Source organism: Urocitellus parryii, chromosome 7, assembly GCF_045843805.1.
Source record: "Urocitellus parryii isolate mUroPar1 chromosome 7, mUroPar1.hap1, whole genome shotgun sequence".
Taxonomy (NCBI): Eukaryota; Metazoa; Chordata; class Mammalia; order Rodentia; family Sciuridae; genus Urocitellus; species Urocitellus parryii.
The window spans coordinates 81,282,822-81,303,618 of record NC_135537.1 but is presented as its reverse complement, the minus strand read 5'-3'; the positions used below and the strand labels follow the sequence as shown (position 1 = coordinate 81,303,618).

The 20,797-nt window shown below is 34.9% G+C and overlaps 1 protein-coding gene across 2 annotated transcripts in view; it reads left to right on the top strand.

Moving 5' to 3' along the window:
- The window catches only part of Spidr (scaffold protein involved in DNA repair), a 392,656-nt gene that overhangs the window by 141,311 nt on the left and 230,548 nt on the right, over nt 1-20,797 (top strand). For both annotated transcript variants that reach the window (XM_026395186.2, XM_026395187.2), the window contains one exon: nt 6,108-6,208. In XM_026395186.2, coding sequence (XP_026250971.1) covers nt 6,108-6,208 — 101 coding nt within the window. The remainder of the gene's footprint in view (nt 1-6,107; nt 6,209-20,797) is intronic.

The following is a 20,797-nucleotide window of genomic DNA, read 5'->3' as shown; positions in this document are numbered from 1 at the left end:
ACACTTAATGTTGTTTGTCTTCATAGTAGCTACCATTCTGACTGGAGTGAGATGATACCTTAGAGTAGTTTTGATTTGCATTTCTCTAATTACTAAAGATAATGAACATTTTTTTCATATATTTGTTGATTGATTTTATATCCTCTTCTGAGAAGTGTCTGTTCAGGTCCTCCATTTGTTGATTGGGTTATTTGTTTTTTTGGTGCTTAATTTTTTTAAGTTCTTTGTATACCCTAGAGATTAGTGCTCTATCTGATGTGTGAGGTGCAAAAATTTGCTCCCAGGATGTAGGCTCTTTGTTCACCTTATAGATGTTTCTTTTGCTGAGAAGAAACTTTTTAGTTTGAGTCCATCCCATTTATTGATTCTTGGTTTTAATTCCTGCGCTATAGGACTCTTATTAAGGAAGTTAGGGCCTAATCCTACATGATGAAGATTAGGGCGTACTTTTTTCTTCTATTAGACACAGAGTCTCAGAATTAGAAATTCTGATTAGAAAGGGCAGTGATCACTGTCTACTCTTGGTGGAGGAATGGCAGTTGGCTGACTCCTTCTGAAACAGGGAAAAAGGTAACATGGATTGTTTTGTAATGAAGACCCTGTATAATTAATTTCTGAAGTTAATAAAAACTTTCCTCTCACCTAATAGTGATTTTTAAACTTCTGCAAGAAATGTATGATTTGTTGAAGTGTAGCTTTTTTTTTAATCAAAATGTTTTGAATACAGATGTCATCTTGAAAATATTTCCAGTAAAAAACAACCAACTTTTGTCACAGAAGAACAGAGGTCTGAGAAATTACTACCACTAAAGACAAAAGAAGTGTAAGAAATAGACTTTACTTACCTTAGCATGAACAGAGCTGAGATTAAAATAATTTTTTTAAACCTGTTAAGAGGTAGCTAGGGAGGTTCAAGGGAGGTGGTTGTTGGTATTCCAAGGCTGGAGTGTTTCTCCATGGGAAATGATACTCAATCTCTTTTGGGGAGCATGCTCTTCCCATAACCCCCCAGCCTCACCTCTCTCTCTTTTTGGTTTTTGATACATGATACTATTTGAAGCATAACTAATAAGAATCCATGCATAATTGTCTACATATTTAAATATGTTGTTAATAAAGCTATATCTCCCCAGCTTTATGATCAGGTTGTTTTCTTTGTTTGCTTTGTTTTTTTGAGGGGATGTTTAAAACCATAGCTTTTATTTTGAGTTGTTTTTCACAGTGTTTATTATATCTGACAGAAAGCAAAAATTAAAAATATTATTTTCATTGTTTTTTCTTTGCCTAGTTGTATACTTTATTAAAATATTTTAATGGATGTTTTGACTGGATATAAGTTGAAAAATTTTAATCTTTATTCTTAATTTCTTCATATTGATTTTATAGAAATTTTGGATTGTTGAATTGATGTCAACAATCTTCTCAGATAGGTTACCAATCAATTTTACAGAAAAAATAATTAGGGTTAACTTGCTGATAGATTAATTGTATTTTTATTTAGTTAGAGTTTGGGATTTTATCTTTGAATAGCCTGGCTAACTACTTTGAAAAGTTAATTTGGATTTAGATAGCAGGGCCTTTGTGAATTTTCATTTTGACTTTTTTTTTTTTTTTCTTGTTAGTGTGGGTACAGGTCTTTCTTACTTGAAATAGGATTGTTCATTAGAGGCATGCTTTTTCCATTATTAAGTCCAGCTCTGTCAGACCAAAAATTCATGCAGGAATTCTATTGGCAATTCAGAGCAGAGAGCAAGTGACTTGTGAGGCATCGGCACAGTCGCCTCCCACCTCTACCTGTGCCTAAACTCAACTGGAGACACAAATTTTATCCGAGAACTCGGATTTTTCCCTCTTGTATGTAGCTTCTGTATACAAGTTTATTCTTGCTTTTAGTTTTCACCCTATAATTCCTATTCTAATGGGACTCTACACTTTACCTTTATTGGATGCTACTATTTTTTCTATTTTTTTTTTAACTTCTCTAAAGTCATAGCATTGAGAACCAATATTTGGGGAAAAAATCATCTAGGTAGTTGTGTAAAGAACACAATGTTTTGCTTTCTTCTTGTGTTATGGTTTGGATATGACGTGTCCCCCAAAAGCTTCTGTGTTAATGCAGGAGGTGAAATGATTAGATTATGGGAGCCCTAGCCTCCTGAGTTCATCCTAGCAAGAACTGAGTAGTAACTACACACAGGAGCTTCAGCATAGCTGGAGGAGTTAGGTCACTGAAGAATTGGGGATTGTATCTTGTTTCCTTGGTTCCTCCCTCTCTGTTTCTCACTGGCCATGAGGTAAACAGTTTTCCTCCACCACCACCCTTCCACCATGATATTCTGCCTCAACTTGGGTCCAGACCAATGGAGTTGGTCCACCATGGACTAAATCTCTGAAACCATGAGCCAAAATAAACTTTTCCTCCTCTAAATTGTTCTTGACAGGTATTTTGATCACAGCAATGGAAAGCTAACTAACACAGAAATTGGTCCATTGCTGTGACTCACCTAACCTTGTGGTTATAGAAACTTTTGGAACTAGTTTGCAGAAAGAATTTGGAAATTTTTGGAGTGCAGACTGGAAAGGACTTAGAATGTTATAAGGGGAGTTTAATGAGGATTCTAGAGTGAGTTCAGAAGACCAGAATGCCAGTAGGAATATGGACAGTAAAGACTGTACTCATGTTTCAGAGGGGGAAATGGGAATTCTATTGGAAATTGGACCAAAGTCCATTTATGATACATTCTTTCAGACAGTCTGTCTACATTTTACTCATGTCCTAAGACTGTGAGAGGCAGAATTAAAGGTGATAGACTAAATTGGACAAAGGAAATTTCAAGTTAACAGAGCATTCAGGTGGTGGCATGTATATTGCTATCCACTTGGGAGCAGAAAGCATAACAGAAGGATTTTAAAAAGTTGCTGTTTGTCCAGAAAGTGAATGTAAAATTGGGACCAAAGAATGTGTGGTTGATGAAGAGCTTATGGCCACTAAAGAGAAGTTAAATACATTGCATAGAGGCAGTAGTAAAGATGGCTTGAGAATCTCAGAAATTGGCAAGGCCACATCCATCATAGGTTCAAGGGTATAAAAGTAAAAATTCCTTTGAGAAGAGGCTAGTTGGAAATCTTTTTATACACAGGAGCTACAAATGTTGTTTTACCGTGCTCAGCCACCCAGGCATTAAGGCCACTGCAGCCATGGTGCCAGGGGACCCACCTACTGCTGCAGCTGGTAGCATATCTTGGAGTCATCCACATTGTGCTGATTCTTCAGGAATGTAGGGTACTGGAGTTAAGGGGTCATGGAGGCTTTCACCAAGATTTCAAAGGAAGCTCTGGGAGGCCAGGCAAAGTGTTGTAACAGGGTTGGAGTTCCTGCAAGTTGACCCTGACAGGACAATGTGTGAAGCTGTGAAGGTGAAGACAAAGTTGGAATGGAGACTCCAAGAATTAAGAGATGCAAGTAATGTGGACTGTCTGCTGGACAAAGCTGTTGACTGTGGAGAGAAGCCATCAGTGCTGCAACCGGGACAGGGCTGCCCAAGCCCTCTGGAAGTCATATCTTACCACCATGTGCCCCAAATGCCAGAAGTAGAAATATAGGAAATTTTGCCTGGCTGAGGTTTTGTCTTGTTCTGGTCTCATCCCTTCTTTCTATGCCTCTATTCCTCCCTTTTGGAATAGGAATATTTAATCTGTACCATTATATATTGGATGTATGAAACTTGCTTTTAATTTTTACAGGAGCTCAAAACCAAGAGTTTTCCTTGAGTCTCAGAAGGGACTTTGACCTTGTACTTTTGAGTAATGCCAAACTCTTAAGACTATGGAGACTCTTAGAGATAACCTAAGTACATTTTACTTTGTGAGATGGACATGGACTTTCTGGGGGCTAGGAGTGGAATGTTCCAGTCTGGATATGAGATATTCCCAAAAGCTCCTGTGTTAATGCAGGAGCTGAAATGATTAGATATTTTGTGAGAGTTGTGATCTAATCAGTCCATTTTAATATGAAAGTACTAACGAGAAGGTAACTATAGGCATATGGGACATGGTTGGAGGAATTTAGGTCACTGGAAGAATGCCCTTGGAGATTATATCTTATCCTCTTGGCTCCTCCCTCTCTCTCCTTCCTGGCCACCATAAGGTGAGCAGTTTTTCTCCACTGCTGCCTTTTCACCATGGTGTTTGGCCTCATCTCAGGCCCAAAGCAATGGATTTGGCCAACCATGGGCAGAACCTCTGAAATCATGAGCCCAAAATAAACTTTTCCTCCTCTAAGTTGTTCATGTTGAGTATTTGGTCACATTGATGAAAAGCTGAGTAGTATATTATTATGAATTTAATTTTAAATAGTATTTCTTAAGAGATGGTAGGTATATTATCAAGACTGAGAGCATGGATTCTGGAGTAAGAGTGCCTAGGTGTATATTCAGCTGCCTAATGAAATGAGTTTCTTCATATAAACAGAATGATGTGAAGAAGAATCTGTATAATAAGTGAAATATAAAGTATAGAAAATAGAAGTTCCTCAGCATCTCTCTGAGTTTGAAAGATTTGGGTGTTTTTAAAATTTTATGTTTTATATATATATATATATATATATATATATATATATATATATATTACACATAGACACAAACACAGAAATAACTGGTGCCTATAGGAAAAGAGTAGGTGGTAGAGATTATATATATATATAATGTATTAAGATAAGATCTTTGAATAATAGAAAGAGAATAGAGTGCATGTTAAAGACACAACAAAAGCAGTATCACCAATCATGGTCATTTCTTAAATGTTTAATAAGCACCAGGTGCTAACTTCTTTTAGGATTTAATTGCTGGTTCCTCATATAAACTAGTTATATAATAAAGGATGCATTCTTTAACTTCTCTGTGTTCTGATTTTATCATGTGAGGTATATATTAATATCCATTTTTTTCTACCTGAATAGGATATTATTTGAATAAAAATGAGATAGTATAGTGGACTGATTAATGAAAAGCTATATAATCTGTGAGACAGTACATTGATAAATTATGTGGCCGCTATGGTGATTAACAGTTGATCTTGATTTCTAGTTTATTGATGTTATAAATGTGTTAGTAGCAGCTAACCTCTGTGATATTTATGATTTTATATGTTTGTAAACATATGTATCTGAATTTCCATTGATAACTAAGGGCTCTTGTGAAGTCTCTGTATGTTGATTCTTTCATATTGTCTTCCTGCCATTCATGAATGTTTTCCTTTTTCTGTATTGTTGGTGTTTCTGCTGTGTGTCTGTGATTGATATTCAGTTGTCTCTGGATTTCAAATAATAGAATATATATATATATATACACACATACATATATGTATGTATGTATGTATGTATGTATGTATAGTATGTATTAAGCCCATACCTAGATACTTTTAATTGGTGTTCTACCTATCAACAGTTTAGCAAGGTTATTTTTGACTGGAACTCTGAACTCACTTTACATTTATCTGTTTGTCCTCATTTACTGATTGAATTATACCCCACCACATGGTATAATATGTAGCTATTTTTGTATCCCTGGTACCTATCATATAGCAGGTTACAAGTAAGCAGTATTTATTTATGGAATGAGTACATGAACTAAGAAAGAATAGAAAGGGAGTTAACTTGATATTTAACTGTCATATATCTAAGAATGTGATGATCCTAGGAACATCACATATTAGCTTTTATTTCTAAGAATCAAGAGAAGGAACTTCCATAAAAATAAAAACTGACCAAGAAAGGTAGATCCTCAAGGAAGAAAATATAATATAAAAAATTTGTTGGGGCTGGGAAAATGGCTCAAGCAGTAGCGCGCTTGCCTGGCATGCACGGGGTGCTGGGTTCGATCTTCAGCACCACATAAAAAAATAAAATAAAGATGTTGTGTCCACCGAAAACTAAAAAATAAATATTAAAAAATTCTCTCTCTCTCTCTCTCTCTCTCTCAAAAAAAAAAATTGTTAAAATTTTTGCATATTTTGTCTGTCCTTAGTAGGTATGGATAAAATATAAATGTTCTAATTACTCTGAGCCTTTTTAAAAAACTAAACTTAATGCATTATAATTTATTAAACAGAGGCGGTCTAGCAGAAAGACTAACCGGATTGCAGAACCGAGAGAGATCTGCCATTTCTTTGTGGAGACATGATTGTGTTTCTTACCAAAAGACAGTTTCAGGTAAGGCTTGCATTGCAACTAAGTTGGTGTAGAAAATAATTTATTTTCTTCTAACATTGTTTAAAAAAAAAATTGCCATGCTATAAGTTTTGCATAATGTTTACAACTTGGAATTTGGAGGCAAGCACACACCCATGAAACTGTCAGCACATTTTATGCCATAAATCTATCCATTATCTGCAGAAATTTCATTGTGTTGTCTTATCATTGCATCATAATTCTTATGATAAGAATATTTAACATAGGATCCACCCTCTCAGCAAAAAATTTAAGAATACAATACATTATGAGTAACTATAGGCAGTAAGCTGTACAATAGACCTCTAAGGCTTACCCTGTGTAACTAAAACTTGGCATATTTTGACTAATATTTCTCCATTTCTGCTTCCTCCACTACCATTTTACTTTCTGCTTCTGTAGCCAGAGCACGTAATCAAGAAAAAAAAGTAAAACACACCTATATTGGAAAGGAATTAGTAAGATTATCTTTTTGCAGATCATATAATCTAAATATCTAAAACAACAACAACAACAAAAAACACTCTAAAGACAACACCAAAATAAGAAGAAATAAACAAATTGAGCAAAATCGCAGTTTTTTAAATCAGCCTATAAAACTCACTTGCATTTCTGGACACTAACATCAAATTATCCAAAAAGGAAATTAAGAAAACAATCTCATTTATAATATCATCAAAAATAATAAAATACAAATAAATTTAATGGATGTGAAAGACTTGTACTCTGAATGCTATGATTGTTTTTTTCCTTGTGTCATGTTAAGTCTCAGAAAGTTTTCCAAGAGAGAATTCCTGTACACAGAACTGCTCATAGGTCATTTAAGACTTGCCCTATGATGACTTGGACGGTTCTACAGTAGACCTTTTCTTGCTAAATCTAAGCCAATGACTTTTAGACTTTTGTAACCACCAAAGGGAATAAGACATAGATCTTACATCATCCCCAACATACACATGACATTCACACACAACTGAAACATATCATGAACAACACTAACTTATGTGTGATACAATCTGATATATTCCATCTCCTATTTTTTAGGACTCAACTTTTGCTTTAAATGTTTCTTTGGGTGGGAAGACATCACATTTCTATGGAGTTAAGGGAAATTTTTGTGTTGTTTTTTTTTTTATAGTTTAGAGGTCTTATTTATACTGTTTTGCCATGAATTTGTAGGGAATAAGTTTCAACAGCTCAGACTCCTTTCCATTGGTTTTCACAAAGTATGTTCTCTAGGCAGAGCAGGTTTCCTTCTTTTTTTATTATTTTTCTTCACAAGTTTCAGAAGATGTTTTGGCTCTTAGAGTGCTTAATATGCTTAATGAGCAGGTTAATTCTCTTGGCAAGAATCTTGCCCTTGTTTACTTACAACAGTGCAGATGCATGCTGAGTAACATTCAGGCTCTTCCAGTTTTGTGCTGATAACATTTGTGAGGCATTTCTTTTTCAATAATGCTCATTTCCTTGATGTCTACACTGTTAGCTTTCCTGTAGATCCTGTAGATTCACATGTATGTGGCCAAAGGGAAAACTCCTTGTTTCTTGAATGGCCTAGAGAGCCATTTGCAGTAGCATACACTTGTAATCCTAGCAACTTGATAGGCTGAGGCAGAAGGAGTGGAAGTTCAAGGCCAGCCTGCATAATTTAGCTCCTGTTGAAATAAAAAATAAAAAGTGCTAAGAATGTAGTTCAGTGGTAGAGTGTCCACGATTCAATCTCCAATACAAAAAAAAAAAAAAAAATTGAATTTGAGGCCCTTCTAGTGAGTGCAACATGCAATCTGAAAGTCAGCTCTATAGACAAGTGACTCAAAAATTCCTCTTTCAACTGGGCACAGTGGTGTATATCTATATATTTCAGTACTCTGGAGACTGGCAAGACCATTGCAAAATGTTCCAGGCCAACCTGGACAACTTAGCAAGGCATTTTCTCAAAATAAAAAATTTTTAAAGAGCTGGGGATATAGTTCAGTAGTAGAAGCACTCTTGGTTTAATCTCTAATATTTCTAGAAAGGAAGGGAGGGAGAGGGAGAGAGAAAACAAAAAATATCTCTTTTTTCATAATGGAGTGTTGAATGATGAGACTATCCCACACATCTGGAAAAAGCTCCCCCCTCCTCTGAAACAATGCTCTTTTCCTGTGTGATATTCCCATCAAGAGTTTGGGAAGGTCTACACTACATGTCTATTTTGGTGCCAATACCATGTCATTTTTGTTACTATAGCTCTTGTAGTATAGTTAAAGGTCTGATATTATGATGCCTCCTGGTTCACTCTTCTTGCTGAGGATTGTTTTGGCTATCCTGGGTCTCTTATTTTTCCAAATTAATTTCATGATTGCTTTTTCTTTCTATAAGGAGTGCTGTCCTGATTTTAATTTTAATTGGAATTGCATTAAACATGTATAACGCTTTGGGTAGTATGGCCATTTTGACAATATTAATTCTTCCTATCCAAGAACATGGAAGATCTTCTTCAATGTTTTTCTTTAGTGTTCTGTAGTTTTCATTATATAGGTCTTTCACCTCTTCTGTTAGATTGATTCCCAAGTTTGTTGTTTTGAGGCTTTTGTGAATGAAGTAGTTATCTTAATTTCTCTTTTGAGGGTTCATCATTGATATATAGAAATGTGTTTGATATTTATGGGTACTGATTTATATCCTGCTACTTTTCTGAATTCATTCATTCATTCTAGAAACTTTCTGGTGGAGTTTTTTGGATCCTCTAAGTATAGAATCATGTCGGCAAATAGCAATAGTTTGAGTTCTTTTCCTGTTCATATCCCTTTAATTTCTTTCGTCTGTCTAATTGCTCTGGCTGGAGTTTCAAGGACTGTGTTGAATAGGAGTGCTCAGAGAGGGCATCCCTGTCTTGTTCCAATTCTTAAAAGGAATGTCTCCAATTTTTCTCCATTTAGAATAATGTTGGCCTGTGGCTTAGCATAGATAGCTTTTACAATGTTGAGATATGTTCCTGTTATCTCTAGTTTTTCAAGTGTTCTGAACATGAAAGGGTATTGTATCTTATCAAATGCTTTTTCTACATCTATTGAGATGATCATATGATTTTTAGCTTTAAGTCTATTGATGTGATAAATTATATTTATTGATTTCTGTATGTTGAACCAACCTTGCATCCTTGGGATGAGCTCCACTTGATCATGGTGTGCTATTTTTTAAATGTATTTTTGTATGCAGTGTGCCAGAATTTTATTGATAATTTTTGCATCTATGATCATCAGGGATATTGGTCTGAAGTTTTCTTTCCTTGATGTGTCTTTGTCTGGCTTAGGTATCAGGATGACACTAGCCTCATAGAATGAATTTGGAAGTGTTTCTTCCTTTTTTATTTCCTGGAACAATTTGAGGAATACTGGTATTAAAATTCTTTTTGTAGGTCTTATAGAACTCAGCTGAGAGTCCATCTGGTCCTGGGTATGAGATATATAATTTGTTTTGTTTTTGTTATAGGTGGACACAATATCTTTTTATTTTATTTTCATGTGATGGTGAGAATCAAGCTAAGTGCCTCATGAATGCTAGGCAAGCAGTCTACCTCTAAGCCATAATCCCAGTCCTGTTGGTAGGCTTTTGGTGGTGTCTTCTATTTCACTGCTCAAAATAAATTTGATTAAATTGTGTATGTCCTCCCAAGTAAGTTTGGGCAACTCATATTTCTCTAGAAATTTGTTGGTATCTTTGATATTTTCAATTTTATTGGGGTATAAATTTTCAAAGTAGTTTCTAATTATCCTCTGTATTTCAATGGTATCTGTCGTGACATTTCCTTTTTCATCATGAATTTTAGTAATTTGAATTTTCTCTCTCCTTCTTTTCCTTAGGATGGCTATGGGTTTATGAATTTTTATTTTTTCAAAGAACCAGCTTTTTGTTTTGTCAATTTTTTCAACTGTTTCTATTTCATTGATTTTAGCCTTGATTTTAATTATTTCCTGTCTTCTACTACTTTTGGTATTGATTTTGTATTCTTTTTCTGGGGCTTTGAGATTTAATATGAGGTCATTTATTTGTTGACTTCTTATTCTTCTAATGCTCAATGCAATGAAATTTCTTAGCACTCCCTTAATAGTGTCCCAGAAATTTTGGTATGTTGTATCGGAATTCTCATTTACCTCTAAAGAATTTTTTTTTATCTCCTCCCTGATGTATTCTGCTATCCATGTATCATTCAATAGTATATTATTTAGTCTCCAGGTGTTAGAGTAGCTTCTGTTTTTTTATTTTATCATTGATTTTTAATTTCATTCCATCATGGTCCGATAGAATGCAGGGTACTATCTCTATTTTTTTTATATATATTTGCTAAGAGTTACTTTATGATATAACATAGGGTCCATTTTAGAGAGGGATTCATGTGCTGCTCAGGAAAAAAAGTATATTCTCTCGTTGATGGATGAAATTTTTATATATATATATATATGTCTGTTAAGTCTAAGTTACTGATTGTATTATTGACGTCTATGATTGCTTTGTTTAGTTTTTGTTTGGAAGATCTTTCCACTGATGAGAGAGGTGTGTTAAAGTCACCAGTATTATTGTGTTGTGGTCTATTTGATTCTTGAAATTGAGAAGGGTTTGTTTGATGTAAATACATGCTCTATTGTTTGGGGCATAAATATTTACGATTGTTACGTCTTGTTGATATATGATTCACTTAAGCAATATGAAATGTCCTTCTTTATCCCTCCTGAGTATCTTTGGTTTGAAGTCCACTTTATCTGATATAAGGTGGAAACCGCTGAACAGAAGACACAGAGAGAAACCCACTTAAATGCAGGTGTCTCTTACTAGACAAAGGCATTGAAAACATGCATTGGAGAAAAGATAACCTCTTCAACAAATGGTATATGGAAAACTGGAAATCCATATGCAGCAAAATGAAATTAAACCCCTATCTCTCACCATGCATAAAGATCAACTCAGAGTGGATCAAGGACCTAGGAATTAGACCAGAGACCCTGAACCTAAAGAAGAAAAAGTAGGCCTAAATCTTCATCATGTTGGATTAGTTCCTTGCTTCCTTAACCAGACCCCTAAAGTGCAAGAAATAAAATTGAGGATAAATAAATGGGATGGATTCAAACTAAAAAGCTTCTTCTCAGCAAAGAAAACAATCAGTAACATGAAGAGAGTGCCCACAGAGTGGGAGAACATCTTTTCTACATGCACCTCAGAGAGCACTAATCTCCAGGATATATAAAGAACTCAAAAACTTAACACCAAAAATAGAAATTACTCAGCAATAAATGGGATAAGGAACTAAACAGACACTTCTCAGAAGAAGATATACAATCAATCAACAAATATATGAAAAATGTTCAACTTCTCCAGTAATTAGAGAAATGCAAATCAAAACCACACTAAGATTTCATCTCACTCCAGTCAGAATGGCAATTATCAAGAATATAAGTAATAATAAGTGTTAGCGAAGATGTGGATAAAAATGTATACTCTGTATATAACATTGCTGGTGGGACTGCAGATTGGTGCAACCACTCTGGTAAACTTTATGGAGATTCCTTAGAAAACTCGCATTGGAACCACCAGTTGATCCAGCTATCCCACTCCTCGGTCTATACCCAAAGGACTTAAAATCAGCATACTACAGTGACATAGCCAAACCAATGTTCATAGCAGTTCAACTCATAATAGCTAAACTGTGGAAACAACCTAGATGCCCTTCAACAGATGAACGGATAAAGAAACCGTGGTATATATACACAACAGAATATCACTCAATGTTAAAAGAAAATAAAATTATGGCATTTGCAGATAAATGGATGGATGAAATTGGAGAATATCATGTTAAACAAAATAATCCAATCCCCCAAAAATCAAAGGCTAAATGTTCTCTCTAATAAGTAGTGGATGCTGACTACTACATGGGGTGTGGGGGTGTGGAGGAACTTTGGGCAAAGGGGAGGGAGGGTAAGAGAAAGGAGTATGGAAACAAGAAAGATGTTGGAATGAGATGAACATTATCATCCTAGGAACATGTATGACTGCACATGTAGTACTTCTCTACATCATATATAACCAGAGAAATGAAAAGTTATGCTCCATTTGTGTACAATGAATCGAAACACATTCTGCTATCATATATACCTAATTAGAACAAATAAAAATAAATAATAAAAAACTTTTAAAGATAATTTTAAAAAACAAGAGTTGGGGAAGGAATGAGTAGGCATGGTCATCTTTTCCAAAGGTACTATTTTCTCTCCAGAGGAGTCCTTGGAATATGCCCTTTAACAGGTTCTCAGGTTCCCATGATAGGGTTTGAGAAACATTCTTCTTCGAGTTGAATCTTATCTCACCTCTTTATTCCCAGAAATATGTTCTACTAGAGAGAACACTCAATCATTTTGTTATCAACTATTAAACATCTGTGCAGACTACTTTTAATTCTTACCTCATTTATTCCTTTTAAAATCATCTCCCAGCTTCTTTTAGCAATTTTCATCTCCCTTTTACATTTTTGAATTATAGTACTATACTATGAAATATGTATGCATGTATTAAAATGACCTGATACCTATGCCCCAGTAAGACTTCTTCTTTTATAGAATTCATGTGTCAGTCTATTTTATACTATGCCTTTTTTTTCTTGTCCTATTTTTTTTTGTTCTTTGAAGAATTGTGACAGTAAATTATCATCTTTACAACTTATTTGATCAATCAGAAACCCAGGCATATATAAAGATTTTCTAGTCATATTATTCAGAAAGTTTTAATAATATAAAGACCTAATATACAAAAAAAATAATTAAATGTACTTGTAATTTAAAGCCATAGGTAGGGGCTGGGATTGTGGCTCAGTGGTAAAGGGCTCGTCTAGCATGTGCGGGGCCCTGGGTTCGATCCTCAGCACCACATAAAAGTGGATGAATGGAATAAAGGTACTGTGTCCAATTACAACTAAAAAAAAATTTAAAAAAAAAAGAAAGCCATAGGTAAAGTTTTCATGCTTCAGTGATAATTCATTTTGAAAAGGTTAGCAATATTCTCTATGTGGTGACTCCAGTTTTAAGTTCAATAAAAATAATGCTTTCTTTTCCAATATTTTACCAGAAATGCCTGAAATTATTTTCATTGGTCTGGCTAAGTAGTAGTCCTTCCTTGAACTACTGCTAATCACTGTGGACAGGTGGAATACAGTAACAGTCAAGCCAGATGTTTGACTCGTGATTATTGTCTTTTCAGACTTAATAAGAATCAGCAGGAATTATTTGTGATTCTGTAGTATCTCAATTAATAATCTTTAATGATCCTTCATATTCTCTATTGGTGTGTGCTAACTTAACCTTTTAAATTCCTTGAACTGGAATGATCACTTTTCCCCACTCTCTACCCACCTGTAACTCTAAAACATTTATTTATTCTTTGTATCACTTATCATTTTGAATTTAGTTTGGGCTCCTTTGCATTATAAATTTCTTTTATTCTCCTTGAACCAGAAAAATTGCCTTACTACTTAAATTCTTAAATTTGCTCCATCATGTTTCTGCTCTGCTTTTGCCTCCATATCTTTAAGAAGTAATTACAAAAAAGAATGGTGAATTTGTATATCTTTGTTACTGGCTATGAATATTTGCACTATTGTGTTTTAAGGAGGCCACTTTCTTTTCTTTCTTTTTTTTTTTTTTGCAGGTTTCAAACAAAAAATGATAATTTTAATGAGATGAAAATTACCCTGGTCTGATAATTACACACTATATACACATGTTGAGTTATAATAATGGGTCTTATATTCAAGTACAAATAGTAGATTCCAGTTAAAATTCAAATAAACAGAAATTAACTCTTTGATGTTTTAACCAAATATATATATCATCTCAAATTTTTAAATGGTATCCTATGTTCATGAATGTGTCATTATTTTGGTTTCTCTTACTGTCATGTCTTTTAATTATTTTTTTATTGGTTGTTCAAAATATTACACAGCTCTTGACATATCATATTTCATACATTAGATTCAAGTGGGTTATGAACTCCCATTTTTACCCCAAATGCAGATTGCAGAATCACATCGGTTACACATCCACATTTTTACATAATGCCCTATTAGTAATTGTTGTATTCTGCTACCTTTCCTATCCTCAACTATCCCCCCTCCCCTCCCCTCCCCTCCCATCTTCTCTCTCTACCCCATCTGCTGTAATTCAATTCTCTCCCTTGTTTTTTTTTCCCCTTTCCCCTCAAATCCTCTTATATGTAATTTTGTATAACAATGAGGGTCTCCTTCCATTTCCATGCAATTTCCCTTCTCTCTCCCTTTCCCTCCCAACTCTCTTCCCTGTTTAATGTTAATCTTTTCCTCATGCTCTTCCTCCCTGCTCTGTTCTTAGTTGCTCTCATTATATCAAAGAAGACATTTGGCATTTGTTTTTTAGGGATTGGCTAGCTTCACTTAGCATAATCTGCTCTAGTGCCATCCATTTCCCTGCAAATTCCATGATTTTGTCGTTTTTTTAGTGCTGCGTAATACTCCATAGTGTATAAATGCCACATTTTTTTTATCCATTCATCTATTGAAGGGCATCTGGGTTGGTTCCACAGTCTAGCTATTGTGAATTGTGCTGCTATGAACATCCATGTGGCAGTATCCCTGTAGTACGCTCTTTTAAGGTCTTCAGGGAATAGTCCGAGAAGGGCAATAGCTGGGTCAAATGGTGGTTCCATTCCCAACTTTCCCAGGAATCTCCATACTGCTTTCCAAATTGCCGCACCAATTTGCAGTCCCACCAGCAATGTACAAGTGTACCCTTATCCCCACATCCTCGCCAGCACTTGTTGTTATTTGACTTCAGAATGGCTGCCAATCTTACTGGAGTAAGATGGTATCTTAGGGTGGTTTTGATTTGCATTTCTCTGACTGCTAGAGATGGTGAGCATTTTTTCATGTACTTGTTGATTGATTGTATGTCCTCCTCTGTGAAGTGTCTGTTCAGGTCCTTGGCCCATTTGTTGATTGGGTTATTTGTTAACTTATTGTCTAATCTTTTGAGTTCTTTGTATACTCTGGATATTAGGGCTCTATCTGAAGTGTGAGGAGTAAAAATTTGTTCCCATGATGTAGGCTCCCTATTTACCTCTCTTATTATTTCTCTTGCTGGGAAAAAACTTTTTAGTTTGAGTAAGTCCCATTTGTTGATTCTTGTTATTAACTCTTGTGCTATGGGTGCCCTATTAAGGAATTTGGAACCCGACCCCACAATATGTAGATCGGAGCCAACTTTTTCTTCTATCAGATGCAGAGTCTCTGATTTGATATCAAGCTCCTTGATCCATTTTGTGTTAACTTTTGTGCATGGTGAGAGGAGGGAATTCAGTTTCATTTCGTTGCATATGGATTTCCAGTTTTTCAAGGAGGCCACTTTCAAATCTAAGTTGTACAGAACAGACTTGTATTGAGGGGTTGGTCTAGGAGAGGTATAGGTTAGAGAGGAGGGCTGGGAATAATGGGACAGGAGTAGCACAGCAAGTTGGTCCACAAGTCTCTTGGACTTTGTAAGATTGTAAGTCTTCTAGTAAGCAGACTTACTCGGCAGGGATACCGAAAGTTATATTTAAATACTACAAGAGTGTTGATGAAGTGCCCTTATTCATTTCCCCTCATGAAAAAATGGAATGCAGTGTGCCCTTAAAGATCTGGAAGTAATCTGTTTCTTTGTCTATAAAATAGGGCTAATAAAGTGGTTGTGAATTAAACAAGATAAAAAAAAAAGAGATCATGTTGCCTATCATGCCTTTTAGGTGATCTATAAGAGGTAAAACACTTGCTTGATTATTAAGCCCCTTGAAGGAAAAGGTCTTACAAGAACTGGCCTCCTGGTCCTTGGAACCAGGCACTTTCAATGCTGCCACACTTTGCTGAATGGAAATTAATGTTTCACTCCTCTACCAATTTCTTCTTGATATTGCCATTGAGGAATAACCAGAGAGTTCAAATTTGATTTTGTATAGTATTTCTATTCTGAATTATTTTGACTTTATAGACTTGATATGTTGTAAATATATTTAAGATCAAAGCAAAACTTCGGCAAACTTAAACTGCACCATAAATTTCTAAGAAATTGTTGGGAGAAGAAAGCTTCTCTCTGTCCCCTTTTGTCTTTCAATATTACCTTCACTGTTGTATACTTTTAGATGTTTGCCATCTACAGATACTTTGTTCAGGACTTATTGCATACATTAAGTAATTCAGTATGCAAAATAATCCTGTAAGACAAAGTTTGCTTTTTCTTATTTTCCAGATGAAGATTATTGTAGGTTGAATGATGAGTAAGCCCTGATTTGAACTCTCTCAATTCCATGTCCTATTCACTAAAGATCTTGATCTGTTTGGGCTGGAGAAAGATAGGGTTAAGAAGAAAACTGATTAAGGAATCAGCAGAAATATTAGTACAAATGATTTTTTTTTCTGGAAAAAAAGAGTCTTTCCAAATGTACTTCTGTGTCACACTCTTAAAATATTCTTAAATGGAGGAGCACAGAAGATGTTTGAAGGTTGCAGAAATTGTAAATTATAGCTCTATACCGGTGTCCTAAAAACTTATGATTTTGATAAGTAGATGACAGGTTGTCTTCTCAATTATTGATTTTAATATGCATTGTCATGCTGGCTTTTTATTACAGTGCATTGACCAAACTCTTAAGCATGTAGCTGAAGAGCATCTTTGGGAGTCTGAATAGAAGAAGAAAAAAAGTCAGATGTGTGTAATAGACTTTCCAGAGGAAAGGAAGAACAAAAGCATCTTTGTTTTATCTCGTGAAAACCAAATAGCTCATTTATTATTTTCCCTCTTAAATTTGGGGATAGAAGATATTATATCATAAATAAAAGATAAAAATAAAACAAAATAATAAGAGCCATAAATTCATCTATTAATTTGATATATGAGAGTGACTGTCCTAAAAGATTTTTCTTGTAGAAGTCTAAGCATTTTGGAATGTGGATTTTATTTTTTATTTCCTTCTCTTAGATTGATTTCTTGTTTTGCAGTTCCTTTAGATCCTCTCCTTTGTGTCTTTTAATAAATTTTATCTTTTTTCTTTGCTTTTTATATAACATTACAAATATATATTGGGATGAGCATTTTGTATTTTGGTGCTTTGATTATTTTGTGACTTGACAGAAGAATTTCTTCTTTCAATATAAGACATCTTGTTTTTGCATTTCTATTTATGTGTACCAACTCGGTTAGAAAACAACTTATTAATTCAAGTTACTCCCTGTTCTCCCAATATGAAGAACTAAGGTTTAGTAAACAACTAGAATTCAGTTATAAATTTATTTTGGTAGTTTGAGCATGTCCTCTAAATTCATGTGTTAAAACTTAATTCCAAATACAGTGGCGTTGGGAAGGGGACCTAATAAGAGGGCTCTGCCCTCTTGAATGGATTCATGTCATTATGGCAGGAGTGGGTTAGTCATCATGACGGTGATTATTAGGAAAGCAAATCTGCTGCTCCTTCTTTCTCTTTTGTGTGCTCTCTCTCTCTGTCTCACTAGCGGATGCCTTCTGCTATTTTATGACACAACCCAAATGCCTTTACCAGACACTGATACCATACCATCACACTTTTCAGCATCCCGAGAACAAGCCCAATAAACTTTTCTTTGTAAGTTATCAAGTTTGTGAAATTCTGTTATAACAACAGAAAATACTCAGACATTTATTAATCTATATGGCTCAGTTTCCCTACCAAAAATTAATGTAATGGTTAGGCCTTCTTTTTGTGTAGGCTTATAATAACAATACATTTGAAACAGCATATGAAATATGTAGGGACCTAATACAAAATCAGAATCAGTCAGGGGTAAAAATGACCATTTCTTATCCCTGAAGGTGATAAATTAGGAGATTTAGTTTGATATGCTATACTTAATATCTAGAACAAACAAAAACATGTAGTTCATAAAATTGCTACAGATTCCTGAATTTCTCAGTAAACCCAAAATAAGGAAAAATCAAGCTGGGTATAATGGAACACCTGTGATCCCAACAAATCAAGAGGCTGAGGTGGGAACACTAGTGACTATGGCCTTGATTTTCCTAAGGCCCCTTAGTTTATTACCAGAGCTGATATTCAGCAGAAACCAAAATTGGATCTCTTCTTCCCCCCCCTTGAAGCTTGGATTTATTCCTTTGTGTTTCCAGGCCCTATAGTCTGAAATTCCATCTCATATATTGAAGTAGATTCTTCATTTTAGGTTAAATTTGAGTAAGTGAATATATCAGGCATCGTTCCCACCCTCCTTCAATATTGGGGTTTTAACCCAGGGGTTCTCTACCACTGAGCTACATTCCCCATCCCTTTTTATTTTATTTTTTTTGTTTGTTTTGTTTATTTGTTTCCTGAGACAGAGTCTCTTGAAGTTGTCCAGGCTGAACTCAAACTTGTGATATTCCTGCCTCATCCTCCTGAGTAGCTGGAATTATAGACATATTCCATCTTCAAACTGGAATAAACTTAATGATAAACCCAGATTGGTTTTTCCTTCTGCTGGGTTTACTGAGAAATCTAGTAGTAATTATATGAACCATGTTATATTGTTTGTCCTAGATATCAAACTAAGAAGTCTTATGCATCATCTTCAGGGATGAGGAATCATGGTTTATAAAATCATTCTATGGACCCTGATTATCTAGCTTAGAAACCTTCCTTTTCATGTTTCTTTCATTTGGGGAGTATGATTTAATTACTCCATAGTTGAGAAGTATCTTTTGCCTACGTGTTGATGAAATGGAGTGAATCCCTCCAAGGCACTTTTCTGCCTTTTAAAAACTTCTTGAAATAATTGTAGATTCACATCCATCACAACCAGTTTTAAGAAATCCATGATACGGATGTACCACATTTCATTAAACTGTTCTTTGGCTGAAGTACATCTGGATTGTTTCCAAGTCTAGGCTATTACAAATATACTATAAATGTTCATATATGGGTTTTTGAGTGAATACAGGTTTTTATTTTTCTAGGTTAAATGGTGAAATGTAGTTGCCAGGTGTTATTATGGAATGGCATATTTAGTTTTGTGAAGAAAATTGCATATTAACAATATCACATACTTAGTCTAACATGTCTTTCTGGGCTTAAAATATGAGGGAGTGGGTAGTCAGGGTCACTCAACCACTGAGCCCTATTTTGTATTTTAGAGACAGGGTCTTGCTGAGTTGCTTAGCACCTCGCTTTTGCTGAGGCTGGCTTTGAACTTGTGATCTTCCTGCTTCAGCCTCCCAAGGCTTAAAATTTTTTTATGTCTTTGTTAATGTGCTTGTCCATTTTTCTTTTCTTCCATCATGGATAGCTGACTACTAGGATATAACTCCTACTTATACCTTTGAATAACCAGTAATGTTTTCCCTTGTTGATGCCTTCTAGACATACATCTTAAGGTTCCTTGGAATAAACTTTTATTGTGGTGCTCATTTCCTTCACATTCTTTGTAAAGAAAGAGAAAACATTGAGCCTGACTGTTTATAAAGACCAGTAAGAAACATATGTGCTGTACCAGGGAAGGCCATGCAATGGATATGTTAGATGACACTCAGGGGAGGAACATGTGAGTGGCAGAAACTAGATATCAAAGGGCTTGGAGGCCTTGGCAGGGTTTTATTTCCAAGTAAAACCTTAGAAAATTGTACTTTAAAATGTGACTGTGAAGTAGAGAATGGATTATTACAGAGGTGAGAGGAAAATATTTTCCAGATTTCTCTTTAAGAACTATTTTATTTATTTATTTTTCTTCTCTTTTGAGGAGAAATTATTTTCTAATACTGCTTTACTATTTACTGGGATGACTATGGCCATTATTTATTGTTATATTCAAAGCATTTTGCATCTTTTATTAATTCATTCAATTCTCACAACAAGTCTCCTTATTATAGAGGTGAAGATAGCATGAGATGGGAGAATGACTGGGCACAACTCTGGTATGCCTAGCAAGTTAGTGGCAGTGGAGCCACATTATACAGGCACCAGATTTAGTGGCTAGATGGTGGCAGGCACAGAGAGTGTGAGCTCACGGTGTGACCAATTTCACAGATGGGAGTACAGCAGCTATTGTGCCCCTACTCTCCCTGTTGAGTAACAGTGTGACAAATATTTTCACAATATGTTTAATAACGAAGTTTTTTAAGCTAAACATAGTTACAGATGTTCTTCAATTTAAAAAAAAAAAAAAACCTTCTGGGAAAGAAAATGTCACACCAAAGAAGTTGGTGGGCTTCAGCTACATTATTTTCCATTATTAGATTTTTGTTCCTAAAAATTGCCTCTAAAGTAAAGAAAAACAATTGTGGGGAAAGAACTGAAAACAACAACAACAATAACAAAAATCAGTGAATTTCAGTCATTTTTACTATCACCCAAAGCCAGAATTCTTTCTGAATTTTCTTCTTCCTCAACTTGCTGATGAAATAACATCAAGATTGGTCTGCAAGTCTGAAGGAAGAAGTGCTATAAATTTTCTGTATAGGGTTGGGGAGAGATGTTCATGTGTTTTCAAAATAATAAATGGGCCATACTGAATTTAAATCA